Source organism: Platalea leucorodia, assembly GCF_965183815.1.
Source record: "Platalea leucorodia genome assembly, chromosome: 7".
NCBI classification, from domain to species: Eukaryota; Metazoa; Chordata; class Aves; order Pelecaniformes; family Threskiornithidae; genus Platalea; species Platalea leucorodia.
In genome coordinates, this window is record NC_138829.1 from 36,506,534 (window position 1) to 36,530,001 (window position 23,468).

The following is a 23,468-nucleotide window of genomic DNA, read 5'->3' on the forward strand; positions in this document are numbered from 1 at the left end:
CACATTTTTATACCAAGGACAATACTTTTAAATAGTTGAATGATTATTAAAACCAATAAGAAGCAGGAGGTCTTCTCAAAAACATAAGGAGGATACAAAAAAAAAAATTTGATGGTGAACCAACAGCTAATCTGGTGGGTAAAGAAGGAATAATTATATAAATACAATTAAACTAATTTCAGAAAAGCTTGTGAAATTTGTGGCCTGAAAACGTTTACGAGAGAAAAGCCATAGAATTGCCTCCTCCTGTGGAATGATAACAATGATTTATGAAGCTAAAGTCATTTCTGCTGATTGAGCTCAGTCAAGATTAGTTTCACATGATCAGCTAAAGTACAGCAATGCGTGATGTGTAGTGGCCCCACATGTTTGAACACACTAGGACATGCTCTTCTAGGTGATCCAAAGGATGGGGGTGGGGGGTTAAAAGCTGCTGCTTTGTTTTCCATACATTTTCCCCTCATTAGGATATACTCCTCCTGCAAAGTAAGCCACTTCTGGTGGTCGGGAGCAAAGTCTCATTGTAAATGCACAGCAGGATAGTGGCAAAGCTTGAGATTAAATCTCCATAGATTTATATAGACCTTTCTCACTGTTGATTGCTTGTACTGTTTCAAAGGTGCGTATGTTGCCTTTTTTTATTGCTGGTTACTGACTTTATTCCAGCATATGGTGCTTGGCGCCATGACACAAAGTGAACATTTTATACTAGAATTAAAGTGGATATTTGACAGTTTCTGTCAGAAAGTTCAGAGCAAAGAATTTGTGAGACAAGATTTATTGCATATTTTATATGGGACACATCTGTTTCTTTGCTACGTTTTTGTTTAAATAAAAAAAGCAATGAAGGTTCTTTAAGAAACAAAGACTGTCAATAAAAAGTATGAACAGAAAAACTACATTATTGAGAATGAATTTAATCATTCTGACCTTCTTAAAATGTGCTGCTTGGAAGTATGACAGTCACCTTCCCCTTTTTGTTCAGCCATATAGACAGGATGGGGGAGGAGAATTTCAAGCCCAAACTGATTCTCAAATACACAGCTATCCATATTTAAGGGTAAATCAAATCAAAATGAAAATCAAATTAAATCTAAGTATTGATAGTGGATATTCACATTTAAATGTAAGGTGAAATATTAAGGTAGATTTTGCCTATTATTTTTTTTTAGCACCCATAACTGCATTTTAGTGATGTGAAATGTGCCAAAGGAACACTCCTTGTTTTGAAAATTTCTTATAAAACTACAGATCAGGTATAACAAGGTATACAGCAAACTTCTCTACATTTATCTGTTAACATCACTGAACCTGATATAGTTTGGCCTCCAAAGTTCAGTGTTTTAGTCTTCTTCATACCTGAACCAAAACTGAATTTGGAGGACACCTAGCAGGATCTTGTTTAAGAAAAAAAATGTTATGCCTTATACAGGAGAGAAAAATTCTTTCAATTAAACTCTGAATTTTTAACCAACATCCTTCCTGTTTATAAAGATTTATATCTAGTATGAAACCCTGAGATTCAGCTTGATAAATACAAAATTTAAATAGGTAGAATTAAACAAGAAAAAACAAGTACAAAATAAAAAAATTATATTGCTTTATGAAAAGGCATGTTTGTCTTATTTAACTTCTACTTAAAGAACACATCAATAGAAAAAATCACCTCTGTTGGACTACATACATTCTACACAAATAGTTACAATAGATTGTTAAAAAAACATATATCATAATATAGGCTCAATAATTCCCCTCTCCCCCCAAATGTAGTAATTTTCTCTACAAAATCACAAATATTTGTCAAATTATTTCATGCCACCAATGTATTTAATTCTTGTTTTTAACTCAAAGTTCTTCTACAACTTAGATTTATGCAGGAAAATTTATCTAGCTACTAGTTTGAAAGGCCTGTAATTTGAAACAAAATGTAAAAGACAGGCAGACTTGGACCGGCAATATTTCTCCTTCTTGCCACAAATAAAATACAGGATACTAACTTTAAAAAGTATTTTGTCAGGATTATTTTAATCAATGTTTTTACAAGAAACACCAAATTGCATTCAAGTACAAGGCATGCATTTTTTTCTGAGCTTGCCTTTTTTGTGATAAACACATAGAAGAATATTATTTTAAAAAAGGATGTCTAATTTTCTAAATTAAAAAACCTACTACTCTCCTTATGGGGAAAAGATGACGGGAAAAGTAAAGCATGTGTGACACATTAGTCAGGCCATTTAATTCATTCCTAGAAAGCACTCAAATACTACCATGTTGAGAGACATGAGAGTGTATACATAAGAAAAAAATCTCATGTTAGCTTAATTTAAGACTGGGAAAATAACAAGAATTATTATTGCATCTACCTGATCTATTTTGGGTTTTTACAGCTTGTGTATTTTCTGTTGAACTCTATGCTAGGAATATCTGGATTCTTTTCCCCCACAGTGGATGTAAACATTTTTACACGTTCACGTTTATCCTTATGTAAAAGGAAAGAAGAGAATATGAGTATTACATAACAGGACCAGGGAATGTGAGTGCAGCAGTTAAGCCCATGACTGCAGACCTTCTGCTCACTGTACCTCTGGACCTTTATTATTACCTTATTTTTTATGATGTACCTCCTATCTCTTGGAAATGGCTTTTAATCAATAATAATAGTAGGTCCATGCAAAAGGCAGACAGAATAGAAATACATTATAACGATCAAGTAACCGAAATCCTAAAAAATTGAGGCAATTCCAACTCATTTATTAGTAGAACAGTTAAATATAATTGTAGTCATAGCCGAAGTTTTGACTACCATTTGGATTCCATCTTATCTATTAAAAAACACAAAAGCTATTTCTGAGAATGATAAGTAACACAAACTATACCAATATCATTTGTATCTAAATTCATTCTGCTCTAATAACCCAGTCATAATGAGCTTAATTCCTCTTAATTTTTTTCTCCATTAGAAGAAGAAAGTCTTGAATAGACTTAAAAAATCACATGCAAAGTAAAAGTAATAATATACTTCGGAATTTGATGCATCTGCATCTATAATGGCAGAATATTCTCTACATCAAATATTTAATAGGACAACTTATTTTACAACATTTTTGGAAATGCTATACAAGTTTGGAAATATTTTTTTTTAATTTGAAAAGAAATTTCAAATCTTGAGACAATTTACTTCATTTACCAAACCAATATGAAATTACATTAAAAGGAAAAATGACTGGCATTTAAAAGGCAGGAAAGCGAAAGTTCCCCTACCATTATTTCAAACAAACAGAAATGTAGTGTCAGCTCTCCTGTTTAAGCTTGGAGATTCTCTGTCCTAGGAACTGCCCAATTACATGTAAGGAAAGAAACCCTGATGTGGAAAGCTTAAATAACCTTAAACATAAATATGCCTTATCCAACTCCCATTCAACTCTAAGTCAATGCTGGGTCAGGCCCTTTGTGCAAAACTCAAGGTAAGGAAACACATTATAAACATTTACTAATAAACTATACTGATAACTCTATAGATAATCAAACCAAATACAGTTTATAGAGCAGTTTTTCCTTTTAGCATTATTTTCTTCAACATTTAAAGTTTTCTGCTCGGCCACAGAAGCTACACTGTTGTGTCTGGTCAGGTATCCCTGCCTGTCCTAGGGCCCTAGGACCCTCTCTGATACCATGTTCCATTCCAGAGATGGCAACACTTCGTGGAGGGCATTTTCAGATTGTAAGGCATTCTCAAGGTGAAAGACTTTATACATGTGCTTTGTACAAATAGTTATGTCCTAAAATATGCTATCCAGTAGCTGAAAAGAAGTCCTTTAAGAAATATTATTTAGACACTTTCAAAATAGCTGACCTGGGACAAAGTTCAGATAGCTGAAAAATCCTGATGCTAAAAAGTTTGAATTGATTTACACGCCATGAAAAAAGTACCGTTCCAATCAATTCCATACATACAATTCTTAAGAGAAATAAAACTACTGATTTTTCCACCTCTGTCAAGTTGTTCACAAAGCAGCACTATAAGGGCTGGTCACAGGACAAAGGTACATTTTTAAATATCTTGCCCTGGCATCTGAAGTATTTAGGCACAAAGATACTGCAGAAGTTGTTGCAGGAGAGGTTGAATGATGACCTGAAATCAGACTTTTCTTACATTTAGGAGAAGTCTGTCTTTTATCACAGCTGTAATCTTACAACACTGTATCATCCATATGTTTTTACTGTCATTCTCCAATTTTGAGAGCTTAGTAGCAACCTGGTGCTTTGTCTTTTAACTAGCTTCAAATTTCTGAGAATTGCCCTCTGAACATTGTGATTGTTATTTTTGTTCTCAAAACAAATGGTCTTGCTACATCCTGTTCAATAAGTGTGGGTGTCAAATTTATTTATCTTTTTTTCTTAGAAAGAAGCTTCCTTCTGATGGCTATTTCTTGTCTGGCCTACAGATTTTACCTGTTATCATTGCTTAGAAAAGGCAAACACAGTTTACATCATAACAGAACCTAATACAGACAGCTCCAATTTCCTGTTGAAATTTGCAGCATCTAGTATTTTTATCAATCATGCCCAAAGGCATTAAACCAGGATATTCATGTGTTTGCACAGGTACAAAACATAATTGAGAAAAATGATCAACACACCAAAATTACGAAAGTCTACAGAGAAATTCTACATAAATGCATATCAGATTAAGCATGGTATTGTCATAATCAGTTTGTATTATGGCAGCAGTGAAGGGTATTTCCAAGCTTAATTCAAAGGCTATGGTGTGAAATTACAGAGTGGAGGGCACAAACATAAGGTGAGAGTGACCAGTGTGATGGTACATCTTAAAGTCTTTTGAGAGCAAGCGTGTTTGGGCCTTTCATTATTTAAGTGCATTAATCTCCTCTATCCAATCCTTTCCAATTCTTGACTCTGCTCTTTCCTTTCAGTAATAGCTTCCATATATATATAAGCACTTGCTCATAGGATATATAATCTAAAGTAATTAATCAGTGGGCATCCTGACTTCCTGTCGAGGAAAGCTTTGACAGGCATTTAAATTCTATTAGTTCACTGACTTTGAATATCAACACAAATAGGCTAAGATAAGGATGTAAATAGCAGAGCAAATCCAGATAAACTGCACACTAGTGGTGTTGACTGCAGTGCAGAGAATAAGATAAGTAGATAAATAGGAAATCATGTGGGAAATTCATAAGAATACAGTAAAGAAGAAGAAAACAGATGGACTAAAAGAATAGCCTAATAGGAACCCTGTGAAAACCCAACATATATAACCTATGGTTCTGTTTACCTATAATCCTATGATATAGGCACTGGAAGAAATCCAGCGGAACTGAACAGAAAATAAGGGTTTCAATGAGAATTTAAAGAGAATATTAGACTCCAGACAGCTGACAGTGGTTATACTAAAGGTATCAGTAATTCTAGGTACAGATTTTATAACTATCATATACATCATAATTTTTTGTAGTAAATCAAAGGTATCAGACTAACATTCATTATATCACTCCATTGCTATTAATAGGAAATCCTTCTCTATAATGAAATGCCAGTGACTTTACAGCAGCCACAGTAATTCAGTATAACACAATCAAATTGAAAAGAAGCTAGAAGCAACTGTTGCCTCTAAGAGATTCTTTCCTTGTCTTTTAAGAGAGGACGACATTGCATTTTTAATTACAAGTCCTTCTAAATTACATTCATATTATACGTTCAAAAGGAGTGTAACCCTCCAATTTTTATAGTAAGTCATGATATAGTGGAACTGATTATAGCAATTTGATGTGTATCTGTCTCAAAAATTATCAATTGAAAGTTTCCTGAAAAGTCATAGCTTTAATTAACATCAATTTTCAGGACTTTGATGCTGGTAATTCTTCTGGTAGTGTAGGAGGAAACATTCATTTCAGAGCGAATTCTTGTTCTTTGAATCAGCTCACTGTCAATATTGCATTACTTAGAGGCATATGGATGCAATCACATTCCAGGACACCTTATTTGGTGTCTTGTGGACTGAGGCTATTGTCTAACTATACAATCTCAGAGTACCACAGTGATAAGGTTCTGTGCTTTGCAGACTCATGCCAATTTATGTAAATCACTCTTTCATCTGTTTAAATACAACGATCTTTGAGTGATGAAAACAGTTATGGCTGTCACAAACACTTTGAAAGATTAAAGTAATTCTGCTGCTGGCATATAAAACAGCGTTCCACATCTAAACACAAACTTTGCCTGGTCTGTACTGTCATTGCTGGGAAGGATAAAAAGTTTTAAGCAAACATTATCACTGCAAGGAAGTATGACATATTTTTCATGTTTGACACTGGACATAAATATCCTCCCACACTGTTTAATGTGAGAACTGCATATGTGTGGCAGAGATAATAAAACTTCTCAGTGAAAACAAATGAAGGGAAACAAAAAGATTTATGGTAACTAGAATGGAAAATAAAGCTTTGAAGTTAAAAGTCTTCATATTTGTACAGCTTATTCACAAAAGGAAGAATTAGTATTTGATATACAGACTGGATAGTCACAGAATCTGCAAGAGAGTCTGATGTCCTGTAGAACTGGTTATCTTTACAAAGACATGTTTTTTGGTTGACAGAAGCAGCTTCATAATTGCAGGTAACAGAAAATCAGGGCAACTGTACGATCCTTGTAAGTGCTATTGCTCTTCTGCTGTTGTTTATACACCATATTTTAAAAGGCAGCTGTTACTGAAATTCAGTGCTCTTAAAAATTATTCTTGATTTTCTTGCTTCACTTATTCAGCATTAAAATGTTCAAGAGCCTGACAAATAAAATGAAACACAGGTACCATAATCTGATATGTAGATTAAGGTAGAGAAGTACAACACTAGCGGGAAGACAAGTATTTGACTTAGTTTCATATGCAGTTTTAGAATATTTTTATTTCTTTCTGTTAATATTCTTCTTGGGGAGAAAAGCTATATTTTTATTGCAGAGAAGCAAGAATTTTAAACATTTCTCAGGGGTTTCTGGTATTTTGGGAAGTCATTACAGGCAAGCTCTACCAAACCGCTATGAATAAGGACTTAAAACATAATCTCTACATCTGTTTTAAAAACAACAATATAATGTTGTCAGACTATTAAAGGAAGTAAGTGCCAATGTAAATTTCTTCCCAATCTTCGACTGTATTAAAATTTATAAAGGTATGGACTGTTGACAGTAAGAGAGAAATAAGAAATATTATTGTATTGTGAAAATAGTACTGATAATAGTGTCTTGGAGTATTCTTGACTTCCGATTCATTGCTACTAAATGACGTTAGCATCCTGCTTTATACTTCATAGACTGCTTTGATTGGAAAGCAGTAGAGTTGTGAGTGGAAAGACTTTTTTGTTGTAATATAAGAAATTATACTATCATCTTCCTACACTCAAAATATGTATGGGGCTATAAACTAAGAAAGGAAGGTTGCTTTCTCTGGGTTAATACAGCAGATGCTACTAGACGAAGAGAATAATTCACCATGTATGAGCATCTATAGCACAAGAACAACATTTAAGATGGAATATTTATATATCCAGGAACAAGTAGGAAATAATCAACAAGAAACGGAAAGTCTGCCAGCTGAAATATACTACAGTATAGTTAAAGAAAAGTTAGTGTCATAAATTTCTTCTATGAAAGCTATTATAAGATGGTACTTTATGTATTGTTGAGGAAGAAAATGGAAACAAGTAAAGTTGGTTAAAAATAAATTTAAGATGGTAACAAGTAATGTGATAATAAAATTATTTGAGTAGGGATATTAGGAATGAAAACCAACAATACTAAAAATATTTTCCTGGATGCTAACTTGAAATCAAGATCTAAATGATTTAGGCTTTCAATTATTTGGTTAAAAGAAGCCAAATATACTTCAACAAGGTTTCACTTAGAACTCTGTGATCTAAAAACCAGTGATTCCAAATAAAAAATCAGTATTTCTTCTTCTTACTGCTGAACAAATTTGTAAGAAAATACAGAATCGCAGCATCCAGTGAGAATTTGTTACTTTAAGAGAAGAAATTATTTTTCTGGAAATAAAGTTATGAAGGTGGAACTGAGAGAGAGGCATGAGGCATGGAGAAATGTCCGAGAAAGGCAGTAACAATTCTTTATGTAGTTGCAGCAACCTAGATCAAACAATTCATGTGAAATGGATTCACACATTTGAAAAGGCCAGGAGGTGTTTCTCTGCCTTTTTAGGCAGCCAGGTATGTTACAGAATCACACAAGTCCCCCTGTTTATCCTCCCTATTATCATGTCAGAGAATGTAGCAGTTTTGATCAGTTTCTGGCCGGTACACTTGGATGTTGTTTTTTCATAACACTTCTTAATTTCTTGGTATAATCCCCCCAAGAATAATATAAAACAGAAAAGAGTTAACATTCAAGTGAAGGGGGTTAGCCTTAATAGAATTTATATATTTTCTTTCGCACTGGCCTACCTCAACAATCCTCTATGGTGCATTCCAACAGGCAAATGAGGAAATGTGGATTGAAGCTCCTGTTCTGCACCAGAAATACATTAAAAAGCCCAATAGACTGGATGCATGCCCAGGTAGCTACTGCAGCCTGGCTAAAATTATTGAGAAAGAATCACTCAGCAGTAAAAATCCACTGACGTTTTCCATGTGGTTGCTAACCTTCTCTGAAAAATGCACTACCTCCTGACATAACACTGCGGAGTAGCAAGAATAGCTTGGTCTATGACTCTGTTTTTCTGTTGTGCAGTCCCATGACTGCAGTGTTGATCTTTTATGTAGTACAAGACATACAGCAGTTGTAGCAAAGGAATGAACTTAACCGATGTTTCCTAAGTACTAGGCTAGAATTCTAAACACAGGACAATTTATTTTACTATGGGATTAATCTCAACAGATCTACTGTCTTTGACAAATCCCTCCCTCTCCATCTTGCTTGTTACCTTGTATACTTCAGTGTATCATGTGCCTTTCCCAAACAGCTTTGCTTTCTACTATTAATGATTTTCAAAAACCGTTCTGTGTTGACATCAAGACTACTTGCTTCCCAGACTCTGCTGTAAACTAGATGAATTCCTTTAATAGCAGTCTTCATCATCAAGATGCTTTATTCTTACAGAAATGAAGAGAGGCAGCTATGCTCTTACGCTAACTGCTATGAAGCATAAAGACTTTTTGATTTGCACATTCCAGTATATGAGGGAGGAAATCCCAGATTAAAGTTTTTACATACTTTCTGACCTGGAACCAATGAAGGGGAATTTGGGACCAGATTTTGCAAGATCCTGCATGAATCTGTGTTATGCATTTCCACATTTATTAAAATGGACAAACAATATGAAATAGTCAAGCTGCAAAATAAGAAATAAATTTTATTAAGGCTAGTTGCCTACTCCTGTATGTCATTTCCTTTCTGGTTTGTATTATTCTTGAGAGAATGCACAAGGAGAATAAAAAATGTCATGAAGAACTAACACCAATGGCTACTGGCCAGCATCCCTTCTAGTGAGCTTCATAGCTGCAGTAATCAAACTCTTTCTTTTCTCCTTTTCAAAATAGAGTATTTTGCATCTTTCTCATATTCATCTAACTATTCTGATTTTTTGTGTGTGTGAGATAGATAGCTTCATATCAAAAGAGGAGTTTTCTTCTAAGCGATCTTGAGCAAGAATTTCATAAATTAGGGAGCATTCCAAACCAACCATTAATGCCATAATTTTGAAGTTCTTTTTGCATATCATGGCAATTTAAATGGAAAAAACTATGAACATATTTCTGAAAAAAGACCCATACAGTAATTCCACTGGAATTACAGTAAGTGTATATTAATTTATAGTAATTCTTAGGTCTCCATATTATAGTAAAACCAATCTACTATGTTGCATATAATATAATTAAATCTACTAAAGATTATTTCCACTTTGAGAATAATCTAAGCCCTTTTCAAAAAGCACAAGCATATCAAATACAGCTAATGAAGTATTAACACAGTTTACACATGATATCTTTCATGTGAATCACAAAGTACTTGACAAAGATTATCTTTCACTACAAAAAATAGCAAGAATCATTATTTAACAATCTGTGTACCAGAAAAGTGAAACGCTCTCTGAAAAACAGATTAACCAACTATTCTAGCATCACATGGCAAGCAGCTAAACTGGGAATAGAACCTAAAGGTTCTGGCACCTAATTCCCTGTTGAAGGCACTAGGCTACATTACATCCAGTTATACAAAACAGCACTGACATCAGCAGAAGTACAGTTTATCCCCTCCAGCATTTTAGAATGTCAGTCTCCATAACACTCTCAGTGTTTTTTGTTACAACACAGCAAGTATTAGATTTAATTGCTATTAATTGTAATTAGGAAATATAAACAGTTCAGTTTAAGCAAATCAATATGTTTTTTTTTTCTTACAGTATTTCCAACTTAGCATTGACTAGAGATGATGGGAAGTTGTGCGTGTGAGAAAAACCTGAATATCTGCGAGTTCCAGCCCTATTTTCAAGCCAGAAGTTTCAGAAAAGCATCTGAGCTTTGGATACTTGCTGTGAGCTGGCAGAAAGATAACAGACAATTTTTTCTTACAGTTGCTTAAACCAGCCACAACTCTTTTTTAAACAAACAAAACTGAAAGCAGATGCTTAACGGATGCTCAATATTATCAGTTAGCTCTTAATTTCAGAGAAGCAGCTGAGTTTCCAGACACTTATCTAAACTGAACCTCTGAGCTTGAAATTTGTTCAGTGCCTATTCTAGTACCATAAATTAAGCTGGGTTTCTGTGTTATTTTTACCTATCTTCACTGTAGAATTTTATAGGATTTCCATTCTAATGCCACAGAAAGTACCACCCATCAATTATAAAGATTCAAATCAATCAGGTGACTGAAGGAAAAATAGGGTCAATAATTACAGGATCTGACAACCTACTAATTACTCATCTCAGAAAAAGGTAGATGAAACAGGAATGTCAAAAGATGAGAAGTTAAATTAGACAAAATTAAATGTGTATGATTAGATACCATACAACAATATTATAAAGCAAAAGAAGAACAAGAGAACATAAGAAAAAAGTGGACAAGTAAGTAATCCCTGTGGTTTTGCTCTTTCTAGAATACAAAAAACCTGAAACACTAAAAAGTGTCCAATAAGTTTAATAATTTACATAAAGATCTCATTGTCCCAGAACACCGTGCAGGAACATATCCTCTCTTTTTTTTTTTAAATATATACATTATTCACAAACATAAGGATAACATTTTCTGTTACACTGACAAAGAAATATATCTCAATTTCCACACTGATAGGCATAAACAGGGCAAATGTTTGGAGGAATATGTTTTTCTCTTTGAAATGATAATGCACAATTAAATCAGAATTTTCTCTAAAGCAGAACTAATCTTCTTCCAAGATCAATTGGGTATTTTTATCATATTCCACTCATCAGAAAGTAGGGTAACTCAGCTTTGCAGGAGGAACCAGGTACTGTGTTGCCTGTATTTTTGGGGACTGTGGTGATATGCATTTGCTATTCTTTCTGCTGGTTTTAGCTGGGGTGGAGTTAACTTTCTTCATAGCAGCTCATAGGCTGCTGTGATTTGGATTTGTGACCAAAACAGTGTTGATAACACACCCATTTTACCTATTGCTGAACAGTGCTTGCACAGGATCAAGGCCTTCTCTGTTTCTAACACTGACCCCCAGAAAGTAGGCTGGGGGTGCACAAGAAGTTGGGAGGGGCCACAGCCTGGACAGCTGACCCCAACTGACCAAAGGGATAGCACATACCATATGACATCATGCTCAGCAATAACTCTGGGGAAAGAAGGAGGAAAGGGGGAAGTTCAGCTATGGCATTTGTCTTCCCAAGTAGTGGTTATGTGTGATGGAGCCTTGCTTTCCTGGAAATGGCTGAACACCTGCCTACTGATGGGAAGTAGTGAATGAATTCCTTATTTTGGTTTGTTTGTGCATGCGGGTTTTGCTTTCCCTATTAAATTGTCTTTATCTCAAGCCATGGGTTTTCTCTCTTTTACCCTTCCGACCCTCTTTCCCACCTCACCGAGGGGGAGTGAGTGAGCAGCTGTGTGGTGCTCAGCTGCCTACCGGACTCACCACAACAGTCTTCAAGAGATCATGGGTGTAGTAAGAACTACAGAATCTGTGATATGATTGTGGAAGACACCATTTGGTTAGGGTCTTGGCAAGACCTGGGCAAAATTGAATTATGTCCAGATCTATACCTGAGTCTATCATTTTGACTGCTCTGCTCTGATGAATTTCTGGCCAGTAGTGAGGAAAGAATACAGATTGCTCATTTCTGAGCTGCTCTAACAGGGTAATCCATACAGTACCATGAATCACTTAACCTATACAAGATACAATTACACTGATCTGCTACAATACGTTGGCAAGCAAGATCAAGAAGCATGCTGGAGATCATAATGGTTCTGTAGAAATATATATAATACTATCTTAATCTTGATGTCATTGTTAAGCTGTAAGTGAAAATTTCCTATTAAATAAGTTGAAAAGACAATACAACTGTTCTGCAGCGACATAAAGATTTCCATTATAATTTTTTTTGTTTTAAAAGTTCTGTGGCAAGAAATTTGCAGCTTTAATACTGTCCAAATACACTTGCAACTAAAAGAAAAAATATATCAAATAAATATATTGATTGTGCTCCATGGCCTGGGGGAAGGGTGAAGAAGAATATTAGTTTATTTAACAGCACAGTTTAACAGGGACTGCTCCTTTTAAAACATCCTGTTTTCACTTATCAAAGTATTTAATAAGACAGCCTCATGAAATAAAGTTATTAAAAAGACATTAGGACAATCTTTATAAAAAGGATTAAGCTAATTCATAAATTATTACAACGATCTGAATAATCACTAATAGTAAGTAAACATTCTTCATGGATTAGCAGATTCAGATAGTTCACTTCTCAAACATTAAATTGCTAAACTGTTCATGATTTCTGTGAGAAATACCAGCCCTTGGTAATATTTAATTCTTAACAATTCTTAATATAGTCATCAGAAATGCAGCACTTACTCTGTTTACCCAAATTGTCTGTACTCCTACAACCTGGGGTGGGGAGGGGGGGGAGTGGAAATCTATTCCCTTATCTATTTTGCACAGCTCCAGAGACAATGGTGCAGCAGAAGCTCGTGACTGGGAACACGTAGTCTGGGAAACAGGAGAGAGTAGGATTGCTTTTTTCAACAACAGCAACCTGCATTTACATTGTCTTGAACTGATGATCAAATTGTACCTTTGATCTCACTCCTGTTGTCTCCAGACTCTACCCTGGCAAATCACTTCCTTACTCCTATTTCTGTCTCACACAAGACAAAATTTTTAAATCTGAATTAGTCAGCTCATAAGCCCACACTATTGATAAAAGATGCCATTACTTCATATATATATGTGGACTTTCTCTAGAAGCATATTTTTCAGTCTAGTCTTTTATAAAAACTTGAAGCTTTATGTTCCCTATGATAACTTTGGTCTATGATGAATACCTTTTTCACTTTGCCTACAAATAATGATAAAGAACAAAGCAGAAAATAATCAATAGAAAACGGGTAAGATCAAGGGAACAGTTATCTTTGACAAGTGATGTCCAAGGTCTGTGTAACCATTATTCGTAACATATATTAGGCACATTAGGAACATAATAGATAATAGATAGTAGGAATTTTCAGAGGCTACAGATATTTAATGCAGCTTGCATTATGTATAACTTTGTAAACCACTACACTATTTGCCAATATTTTTTTTTTTTTCAAATGCGGTTACCTTTCTGGAAGAATTCCTCTAATTTCTCCTTGAAGGGCTGGAGATGTTCTTCAGAAGACTCTCTGCAAACTAACTTCATCTGCTTTTCAGAGGCTACAAAAGGAAGTTGAGAGACATTTGTGGCAGAATTCGTCTACCAGAAGTAGATGTCAACACTATAGAAACCTACATTTAAATTAGTCACCTAGAGTTACTTTAAAGGAAATCAAAATAAATAAGCACTAAGGAATCAAAAAATTACATTAAAATAAAAAATACCAATGCTAGTATAGCATACCCAATAGCAACTTTTATACGTGTTTAAAGAGTGGAATTTGTCTTTAGTAATAACTTTGTCCTAAAACTCCAGCTGTGTGCTGAGGCTGCCTCACACACAAATTCTAGATGTTATTTAAAGCTCTAAACTTTGTTTCTGTGGTTAGTGGAGGATGCCTTGTATCTGGACTGATTTTAATCAATCAATGCCAGGCATCCTATACTCAAGCATTTTCCTCACACACATGCAGGAATTCAGGGTGCTTAAGTAAAGCATTCAAATTCCAGGCCATGATATGAAATAGTAGAAGTATTTAAGAAAGTTAACTTGCATCTAACTGAAATGTGTTTACTATTTAATCTACCTGTTATTTTAAGACTTGATGCCATGCCAATTTCTGAAAACTCCAGGTTATTCACCAATGAATTTTAACATTCCTAGAACTTTTAGTAAACTCTGTAGATTCCAGCGTTCCACATTAAAGATGAAATGAGACTGTTAGAAATCAAAATGCAATTACCTTCTGTTTAGCAAATGAATTTATGAACTACTATTAGATTTTTCTTTTACACAACTCTTCATTCCCAAGAAGCTAAGTTTAGATGGAAATTTATTTTGGAGTTAAACCCAAGAGTTACAGTTTGGCTGCATGAAACATATTCACACCATATTGTTAACAACATTATATAGTTCAACTTACTGTAGGAAAAATTAATACAAAACTGTGGAAACAGAAGTTGAGAATTTGTAATTAAAATGTCATGTTAATGTAACTTTGCACTGCAGTGAAAAAAGTTAACGGAAGGTTGAAAACAGATGAATACATTTTATTGTACAACTAGTAGGGTGCCTGTAATACTCTCGGACCACCATGATTTACTAAAAAAGACAGCTTTTCAATTAATTGAGATCAGAAATAAATTTGAACAGTTGTTGTTACAGAAAAATGCTGAAAAGATACCTGTTCCCACCTAAGTGTGTATTTTAATTTAGCATCCCTCCACAACTCATGTAGACTGTGGACTATGACATTACTGGGGAGCTCCAGAGCTTCTGTAAAATGGCCTGGGCTATAGTCTAAGTTTATCTTTAATCTCTAGTCTTGCACCCTGTAGCATAAGACAGACCTTTGAAACTGTTCAGAGTAAAGTTAATGGATATTTGTTTGCATGCCAGATAGTAGGCAGCATGGAGCGTTAATTTAACCATAACAGATTGGGAAAGAAAGTCTTTTATTAGCTGCTCAGTTACATGTCTTTAATAAATTAAATTAAGCAAAACAAATCAGAAATCAGGAAAGTTTATATGACTTTTAAAGATTATTTTTTTTATGATACATGCCTCTTACCATTAAAAATTTGAACTTTCCATGACTGTTATCATGCACTGAATGAAATTTATGTATACTTAATATTTATGTTTGTAGAATTAGAAGGAGATTTCTACAGCTATCCAAGCAAATTGTAACACTTTACTTTGGAAGAAGACGGACATATTAGAATTGTATAGGGGAAACAATCTAGCAAAAGAACTGAGACAGTATTGTTAAGTTTCTGACTGGAAGTTTGAACAAAGCAGCTACAGGTTTGTGTTTAAAAAAATATACAGAAAATTAGATAAGACAATATTTAGAAATTAGATAAATATAAAATCACAAAAGTGTAAAAGTATTAGTACACATATTATGTTCAGGCATTTGGTACACAGTGACTATAGAATGAGCATGATTATTACAGTCATGTAAGGTTACAATGATTGCAAGCCATAATTATTTTATAATAATCTTACATAAATAAATTTGTATAAATCTATACAGAAGTAGATTTCTGTGAATATGTACTATACTAATAAGCTTGTAGCTACAGCAGTATGTAAACATACTCTAACATAGTCTAGAAAGGTGTTTTCTCAAACATATGGTGTTGCTAATGCATTGTCTAGAGTACTGAAAACTTCCTAGATGCTTCCTACAAGCTTTAATAACACAAGATTTAGAAAGGTTACTCAGGTATGTCCCATGTAAATATTTAAATGACCAAGACTAGGATGAATTGAAAATGAAAGCTGATTTGGGTAGTGAATTCTTAAGAAGAATCCTAACATCCTTAACAAGAAGATCAACATTTGGCATGAGGCGAGAGGAAGAGTAAGAGACACAGAGAAAGGCACAGAAGAGAAGAGCAAATGAGACAGGTGACAGAGAATAAGTGAATCAGGGGTGCTGATTAAAACTCTAAAAGTTTGAGACAAGATGAAATGAGATAAGATACCAGTTTGCATTGCTTAAGTCATCTTGAAACAATGAAACTGAAAGAGACACAAGAATTCAAGTAAATACTGGTGCACTCTAAGAATTTACATTATTGGAAAGCCTTAAAAAAAGAACTTCGGACAATTCTCTCTACTGATGATATTTATCTAGATGATATCTATCTAAAACTAAAACCTCTCAGTTTACTTCCTGAAGTTCTTTCAGATAACTGCCAAAATAGACTGAAGGGCTCTGAGAAAGTTTTAGCTTTGAGCTAAAGGAATCAAGGACAAGGGTGATGAAGTGAAAATCTGTTAATCACAAAGGCAATGTAGTTGCTTAAAAATACTGCTTAATCCTCCTTTAACTGACTCTGAATTTAGGTTACTTCACTCAATAACCTATATTTTTGGTCTACAAACAAACAAAAAAGTATCTGGGCAACTGAAGGTTGACTAATTCTGTTTAAAAAAAACTGCACTGAAATATTTGAATAAAACTTGAATTTATTTACTTGCTAACATTAAAAATAAGACACATCACATAGGTATGGAGTCACTGGCTGAAGGCAGTCATGAACTTCAGCTGGAACTGCAGTCTCAAAAATTTTATATTCCTGCTGAAGTCTTCCCAGTCTCAGTCTTCCCTTCAATAATGAAATATCCTATGCAGAATAATGATTCCTTGTCCAATACCTATAAGAAAATGATGGCTAGGACCACCAAGCAGATATATCTTTTAGTCTGAAGAACTTTGGAACATCATCAAATTTGCCTGGGAATAGATATGGCAAAGAATGGTGGAAGTGTGTTAAAAGGAATCACAAATCAGATACAAATAAAGACGTACTTGGAAGAGGAAAAAGATTTTCGTGACAGGGCTAAACCAAAGGTTTTGATTAAAATGGCACTTGTAATTCTACATATTAAAGTCAGCTGGTCTTTGTCAACCTAGATATGTAATATTGGTGAAAGGCTACCATACAACTCTATGACCTGCCTCAGTTCTACACAACATAATATAAAGGTTTCTGCTAACTAACATTCATTGAATTTCCTGTTACATAAGTTCTTCTTTTTTTTTGTTTACTCAAAAAATTAATTGAAATATATTGTTGGAAAAAAAATATCACCAAGTCATGCCAACCATTACATAAAAAAATTAAAACTGAAAAGTCCTGTTCCATCAGTTGCTCTGATTTTCTTTGCTAAAAATGCTATAACACGTGTGAGGGAACATTTTTAATAGTTTGTTCTCATATTCACTACAATAGAAACCCTTTCCTTTTTAAAAGAATATTATTTTAGCAAGGTTTTTATTAGAATGATTCTGAAGTAAAGGATGCTATTATGCATTCCTTCTTTGAAATACATTCTGAAAAGCTTCTTTCTTAAAAAATTTCTTTCCAAAATTCTGAGGAATCTGAAGGAATTCTGAGGAATCTGACAGCTAGCACACCACACGTACGCTTCTCATCTCACCATCTCATTCCAAAATAATCATCTGAGAAAATAAACAACCTGTTTCAGCATTACTGAGTTCAAACAGTTACTGTAATAAACTGTTACTGTAATAAACTTTTGGTTCATTTTCTTGGTATGCATTGTATGTTAGTGAAATTAAATGTAATATGCTACTTTGAAAATTGTTTATTTCTAAATGAGCTATTGCAAAAAAAGAAAATACAAGTGTGCAACAGTATTTGAAAACCCTTACAAATTGTTGGATGTACATCATGCTTCACTCACTGCAAAGCTTGGCCACAGAAATGGAAACCATTAGCAAAACATTAAAACAAAGCTGGAAACTGCTGATTATCAGTTTGCCACTGTCTTCAGATTTAATGCAGTACTTGGCTCAAAAAGTTCTTTAAAAATCCCCAATATAAGTGAAAATATTTACAAAATAGAATGTCTCTCACTTAATGCCTATTGGGCAATAGTCTTTTAAAACTCCACAGACACTTGTAAATCTGTCAAAAGAATCACTGCCCATAAACAAACTTTCACGTAAAGAGCATTTCAGTGTCAATCAGACAGGATTTGGAATTTTTTAAGCACCATTTTTAAAGTAAACGCAAACCCAGAAATAGTTTAATGTTGATAACAGTAAATTACTAACTATTTACTCACCAGAATGCACCAGTAGCATTTACAGGAATCATCCTGAGAGTGAAACCAAGTATCAACACCATGAATTCCTATAAACCTGTCACTGACACTGTCCCCCATGAGTTATGCCATTGTGAAAACTTCTAAAACCCTCGCCTCCTCTTGTCTGTTCAGAGCCTGGCAGGTTATACTGCCAAGCTTGCTCTTTTATTTTCTTGTTATAATGCAGGCTTATCTTTGACAGGAGGGTTACTATTTGATAATTCTTTTTTAGAATCCTTACCTTTTGTGTTTCAAAGGGGATTTGAAACCATACCGCAAATGAATTCAATGTAGAACTAAATAACCCCAAATTTCTGTATGAGAGGATCCATGATTTTTTACAATGCAGAAGCCTGTTATACTACTCAGGCTTATATAACCAAATAAGAATCTACTAAACTTCAGATAAAATGCATAAATTTAAATTATTCAGCAAATGCTATATAACTTCCTCATGATTTAGTTTGTTTGGTTTTGTTTTATTACATTTTCTTACTTGCAAACAACTTTCCAAGTTAAACAAAAAGTTACAGGAGATGCATGTTTACCCGTTGGACACTGTTGCAGGATTTGGTTATATTCTCTTGTTATTACATGCAACTTAGATACATATTTACTGCAGGTATCCACATAAGAATGTTAGCTTTGTTACAATCCATTGTATCTGTGCCATCTACAGCTCTTGTGCTTATTCATAACCGTGCAAGTAAATGTTTCTTTTCAGATAGAATTTTAAATAAATGTGGAGAAGAAGGGAAGAGATTTATCTTGATTTCTTCAGAGTACAGTATAAGAATTTTGACAACTTCTCATTGCAAGTGGTTATGCTGCTACTGACCCAGAAAAGTTTCAGAGACAGTATTTTATTTGCATTTTTGGACACACATTGATAATCAGTACCTGTCTCAATGATGGCAACACACAAAGGTTCAAGCACTAACACCCTAGCCAGAGCTGGGTTGACTAATACAGAAACCTTTGAAACAAACAGAGAGGGAAATGCCATGAAGTGGGGTGTGAGGTTTTCTGAGACAAAAGTATCTGAGAAAACTGTAGAAGAGGATCAAATTGTGGTGGTACTCTATTCTCAAGCTTCATTTTTATTGTCTTAAATAAAGGTCATCATTTAATGCAAAAAAGTGTTAGCACATGTAAAACTAAATACACCATTCTAACCTATTAATCGCTTGCATAGTTACTGTTCTGTGAAGTTTTTTTCAGCTAATTTAGAAGAAGAAATGTTCTTCTATGCATAATTATTTTCTTCACGCATTAATAATCCGGTTTTCTTAAAAAGCCATTTCAGAGGATAGAAGCTAATAAGTAAAACTTTAAAATGTCTGATCTTTGTTTGAAATACATTTTCCTTGTGACTTACAGAAACAAGTATCTATTTAGGTGCTCATGCTCTCAGGTATAAATGAGAGAGAAAAACAATTCAGTGATAAGTACTAAGCTGTAGAAAGTGAAATAATTGAATTAGTGGCATACAAAACACCCTGTAAAGTTCACCTGTTCTAATGGAGTTTTAATGGAAGCTGAGAGTCAGACATCTTGACAATTCTCACAAGTTTGATTAGATATTCTGGCTTTGTCTTTCAGATTTAAGATGTGAGGGATTTTTGTTTGTTTCTTTTAAGTTTAAAAACATTTTTAACTTTTACAGTATGTGATGACATGCAGAGGAACTGTCAGGTCTATATGAGTTTCAACTAATCTAACAGAAAAATTTTTTTTGCTCCTTGTTTTGTCAAACAGTATCAACATTTTATATAAATCATTTATAAACTTTTCTGTTAAGATTGTTTCCTAAGAACACATTTAACAAAATGAACAAAGATTGCTAGTAAAACTAAATATTTTTCACACCATAGCAACATATCTGAGACTCTGGTTAATGTATTCTCTCTAAAATGGTAGTTTACATTCAGCGCGCCCTTCAGCAGAGAAGCATACTGCAAGGGACTGAACAGCATATATAAATGAATATAATGACTAAACCCTCATAATTTTCCAGTCAAGTCTTTGTAAGATTCCTTATGTGATTCTAGCACACATTATTAGTAGAAAGTTTTGGGTTAGTGTCAAGATCCAAACATACAGACCTCCGCACAGCATTAAGATCTGTCAGGAGTGTAGAAATGTGTGCTAGCGGAACCTGATGAGAAATCGGAACATTTCGCTTCTGTCTGAACAGTACAAAAAATGAATATTTTGAAATTGAAGAGTCTTGTCTGGCTAATTTAGAGGAAGACAAAATTTTTAAGAAGCAGTAATAATATTTTTAATCAGATGAGCTAAGATTTTTACAGTGCTAGGAAAAAAAAAGACCTTTCAAACACACAAACACAAAGTACTTAGTGTACTGAACAAGGGATCAGATAGAAGAGAATTACTGGGCAATGGCTGAAACAGTATGTTTATGAGCTGAAGTTGTAGAGGCCGGAGAAGTGATCTCCTGTTTCCCTCTGTACTGCTGGATCTCTGATTTTCTGTGCACGACAGATCATAAAGTTCCACCTAATTAATTCTTCTACCAAGTTTATGGCTTTGGTTCAGCTAGAGCATCCTGCTTAGATTTAAAATCATGTAAATTCATAAACAACCTACAATACTAGCAGGAACACTTGTCAAAGTGCTAATTAGCCTCACTACTACTAATTTGTATCCCACTGTCTGAATTAATGTACTTTCAATCTTTGATCATTGGCAGTAAATATGTAAGCAACCACCTCAATTCTAGCAGAAATCTGCCTTTTCTTTTACTGCATGCTCCTTCAAAGAGGAAAAGCTGATGAGATCCACGAATATGAAGTCACTGTTCCTTCCAATGCTAGTATTACACACTCTCCAAACTACGTCGTTCATTATCCATCACACACATTGACAGGGACAATATTCCTCCTGTTCCCAGATGTACACTACCTGCTCCCAGATGTATACTACATAGTTACATAACTAATGCTTAACACACACACACACACACACACACATATATTTTTTATATAAAAGGGCACACAGAAAAGTGCACAGAGAATCACAACGTGGTATTTCCAAGATTCGTTTTAGAATCTTAACATTTGCAGAATGATTTTTAACAAGAAATTTCTGAGGATTCTTTAGCCTAAGAAAAAAATATAAAAGTTAACAGCATGCCATTGTTTAACCAACAGAAAGCTTTCTCCCTCGCCTTTGTGCACACATGCAGACATCTGCTTCCAGGGAATAAACTCTTCTAAAACATCATTGCTTTGCTCCTCTGTTATATTTCTGAATCTTATTAAAACCATTCCATACTATTCTCTATTATCACAAACTAGAAAATCTAATGGAATTTTCAGAAATGATCCACTTAGGAAAATTTCCACTTAATGTATTCACATATGAACATTACCAATGGAACACTGTCAAAATGTTAGTTTTATTGTAAAATAGAATCCAATGCACATATACAAAATGTGTTTTTTAATGCCTGTGTTGTATCTTTGCCAAATCAAAACAAACTGAAATATATCTCATCCTGCTGAGGCAAGAGACTATTCAAAAAGAGGTCAGAAAACTCTGAGAAGGAAGAGAGTGTCATTTTGTCAACTCTTGAAAACAAAATAACTGTTCCTGTATGAAGCTGTCCTTTGCTCTTTTCCTCACACCGTCCTGCATTGCCTCAAAATATATCATGTAAATGTTGGACAGTGCAAAAATATAGCAATACTCACCAGGTACAAAACAATGTGCTCCATTTATGCCAATGTCTAAAGAAATAACATATGCACCTATTTGGCTCCTCATGTTCCACCACCCAGTTCAAATTTCTATTTGCCTGCACTTCCAAAATTTTAAGATGATTTTTAAAATTTAAAAGTATAATTAACATGAAGACAATTAAAGTGACTAGTTCCTGGAAAGTATCATATAACTTCTCTGCTCCTGCTGGGAAAATTTTTCTAGAACATGTATGTGACTCAGATGTCTAAATCCCACTTTTAAATTGGCTTAAAACATTTCATGTAAATTAGACTAAGGCTTAAATTGGTTGAAAATATTTTAGAAAAAGCCCTTTGATACTTTTTTGAATACTAACCTCCTGTAATGAATAAACAATCAGCTTTTACTAAGAAATATCTATTGATCCAACAAATTATTTGGAAAGTTAACACTCGAACTGATATAATATTTAGAATTTTCATTATGTGATCCAGTAACCTTACTGTCTATAAAGCAAATCAAATGATAGACAAAACCTCTCAACATTGTAATCATTGCCCTATTGATAATTATTGTATCACGATTATACTAAAAATCTATTTGATAAAACAGACTTTATCTAAGGCCATATTATGTATGAACTAAATATATAATTCCATCTGAATAAATAATAAGACATTAAATTAATTTCTTTTTTTTTTGCAGCTTCCTCCTTGACTATTTATAGTGACAGTGGATGCAAGAATCGAGAATGAGTGACCCTTTTCAATTTCCACCCATTTCTCATTTCTAAATTCTCTTCCATTCTTGTCTTAATTTTGCAACACATACCAACTTTACAATATAATGTGCTACAGAGCTCCCTGAAGAGGCACTGAATGAGAGCAATGTAGATGCAACAGTTTAGTCTGATCTAGTCAGCCATGCTAAGAGACAGGGTTAATAGCTATGATGCTGGTATCAGCATGGCAACACTATGCTAGTCACATCCAGTGCACTGGATCTGTTTCTATGAAAAAGAGTATCTATCTATCTATCTATATGAGTATATATATACATACACATATTCATATCTGAAAAAGAATATATATATTGTCATGATGCCATTTGAGAATGAAAATAAAATGAAGCACTTGAGGCAGAGGAAGCCAAGTATGTTCAGCCTGGCGAAGAAAAAGCTAACTGGGGATCTAGTTTTTCACTTCAACTATCTAACGAATAGCTATAGAGAAGATGGAGCCAGACTTTTCACAGAAATGCACATCTCAACAAAAAGGAGCA

The 23,468-nt window shown here is 34.1% G+C and overlaps 1 protein-coding gene across 1 annotated transcript in view; it reads right to left on the reverse strand.

Annotated features, from left to right (window-relative positions):
• Positions 1-23,468, reverse strand: part of FMN1 (formin 1) — a gene marked incomplete at both ends in the record, with an annotated part of 140,116 nt that overhangs the window by 26,257 nt on the left and 90,391 nt on the right. The window contains one exon of the mRNA XM_082317960.1: positions 13,823-13,915. Coding sequence (XP_082174086.1) covers positions 13,823-13,915 — 93 coding nt within the window. The remainder of the gene's footprint in view (positions 1-13,822; positions 13,916-23,468) is intronic.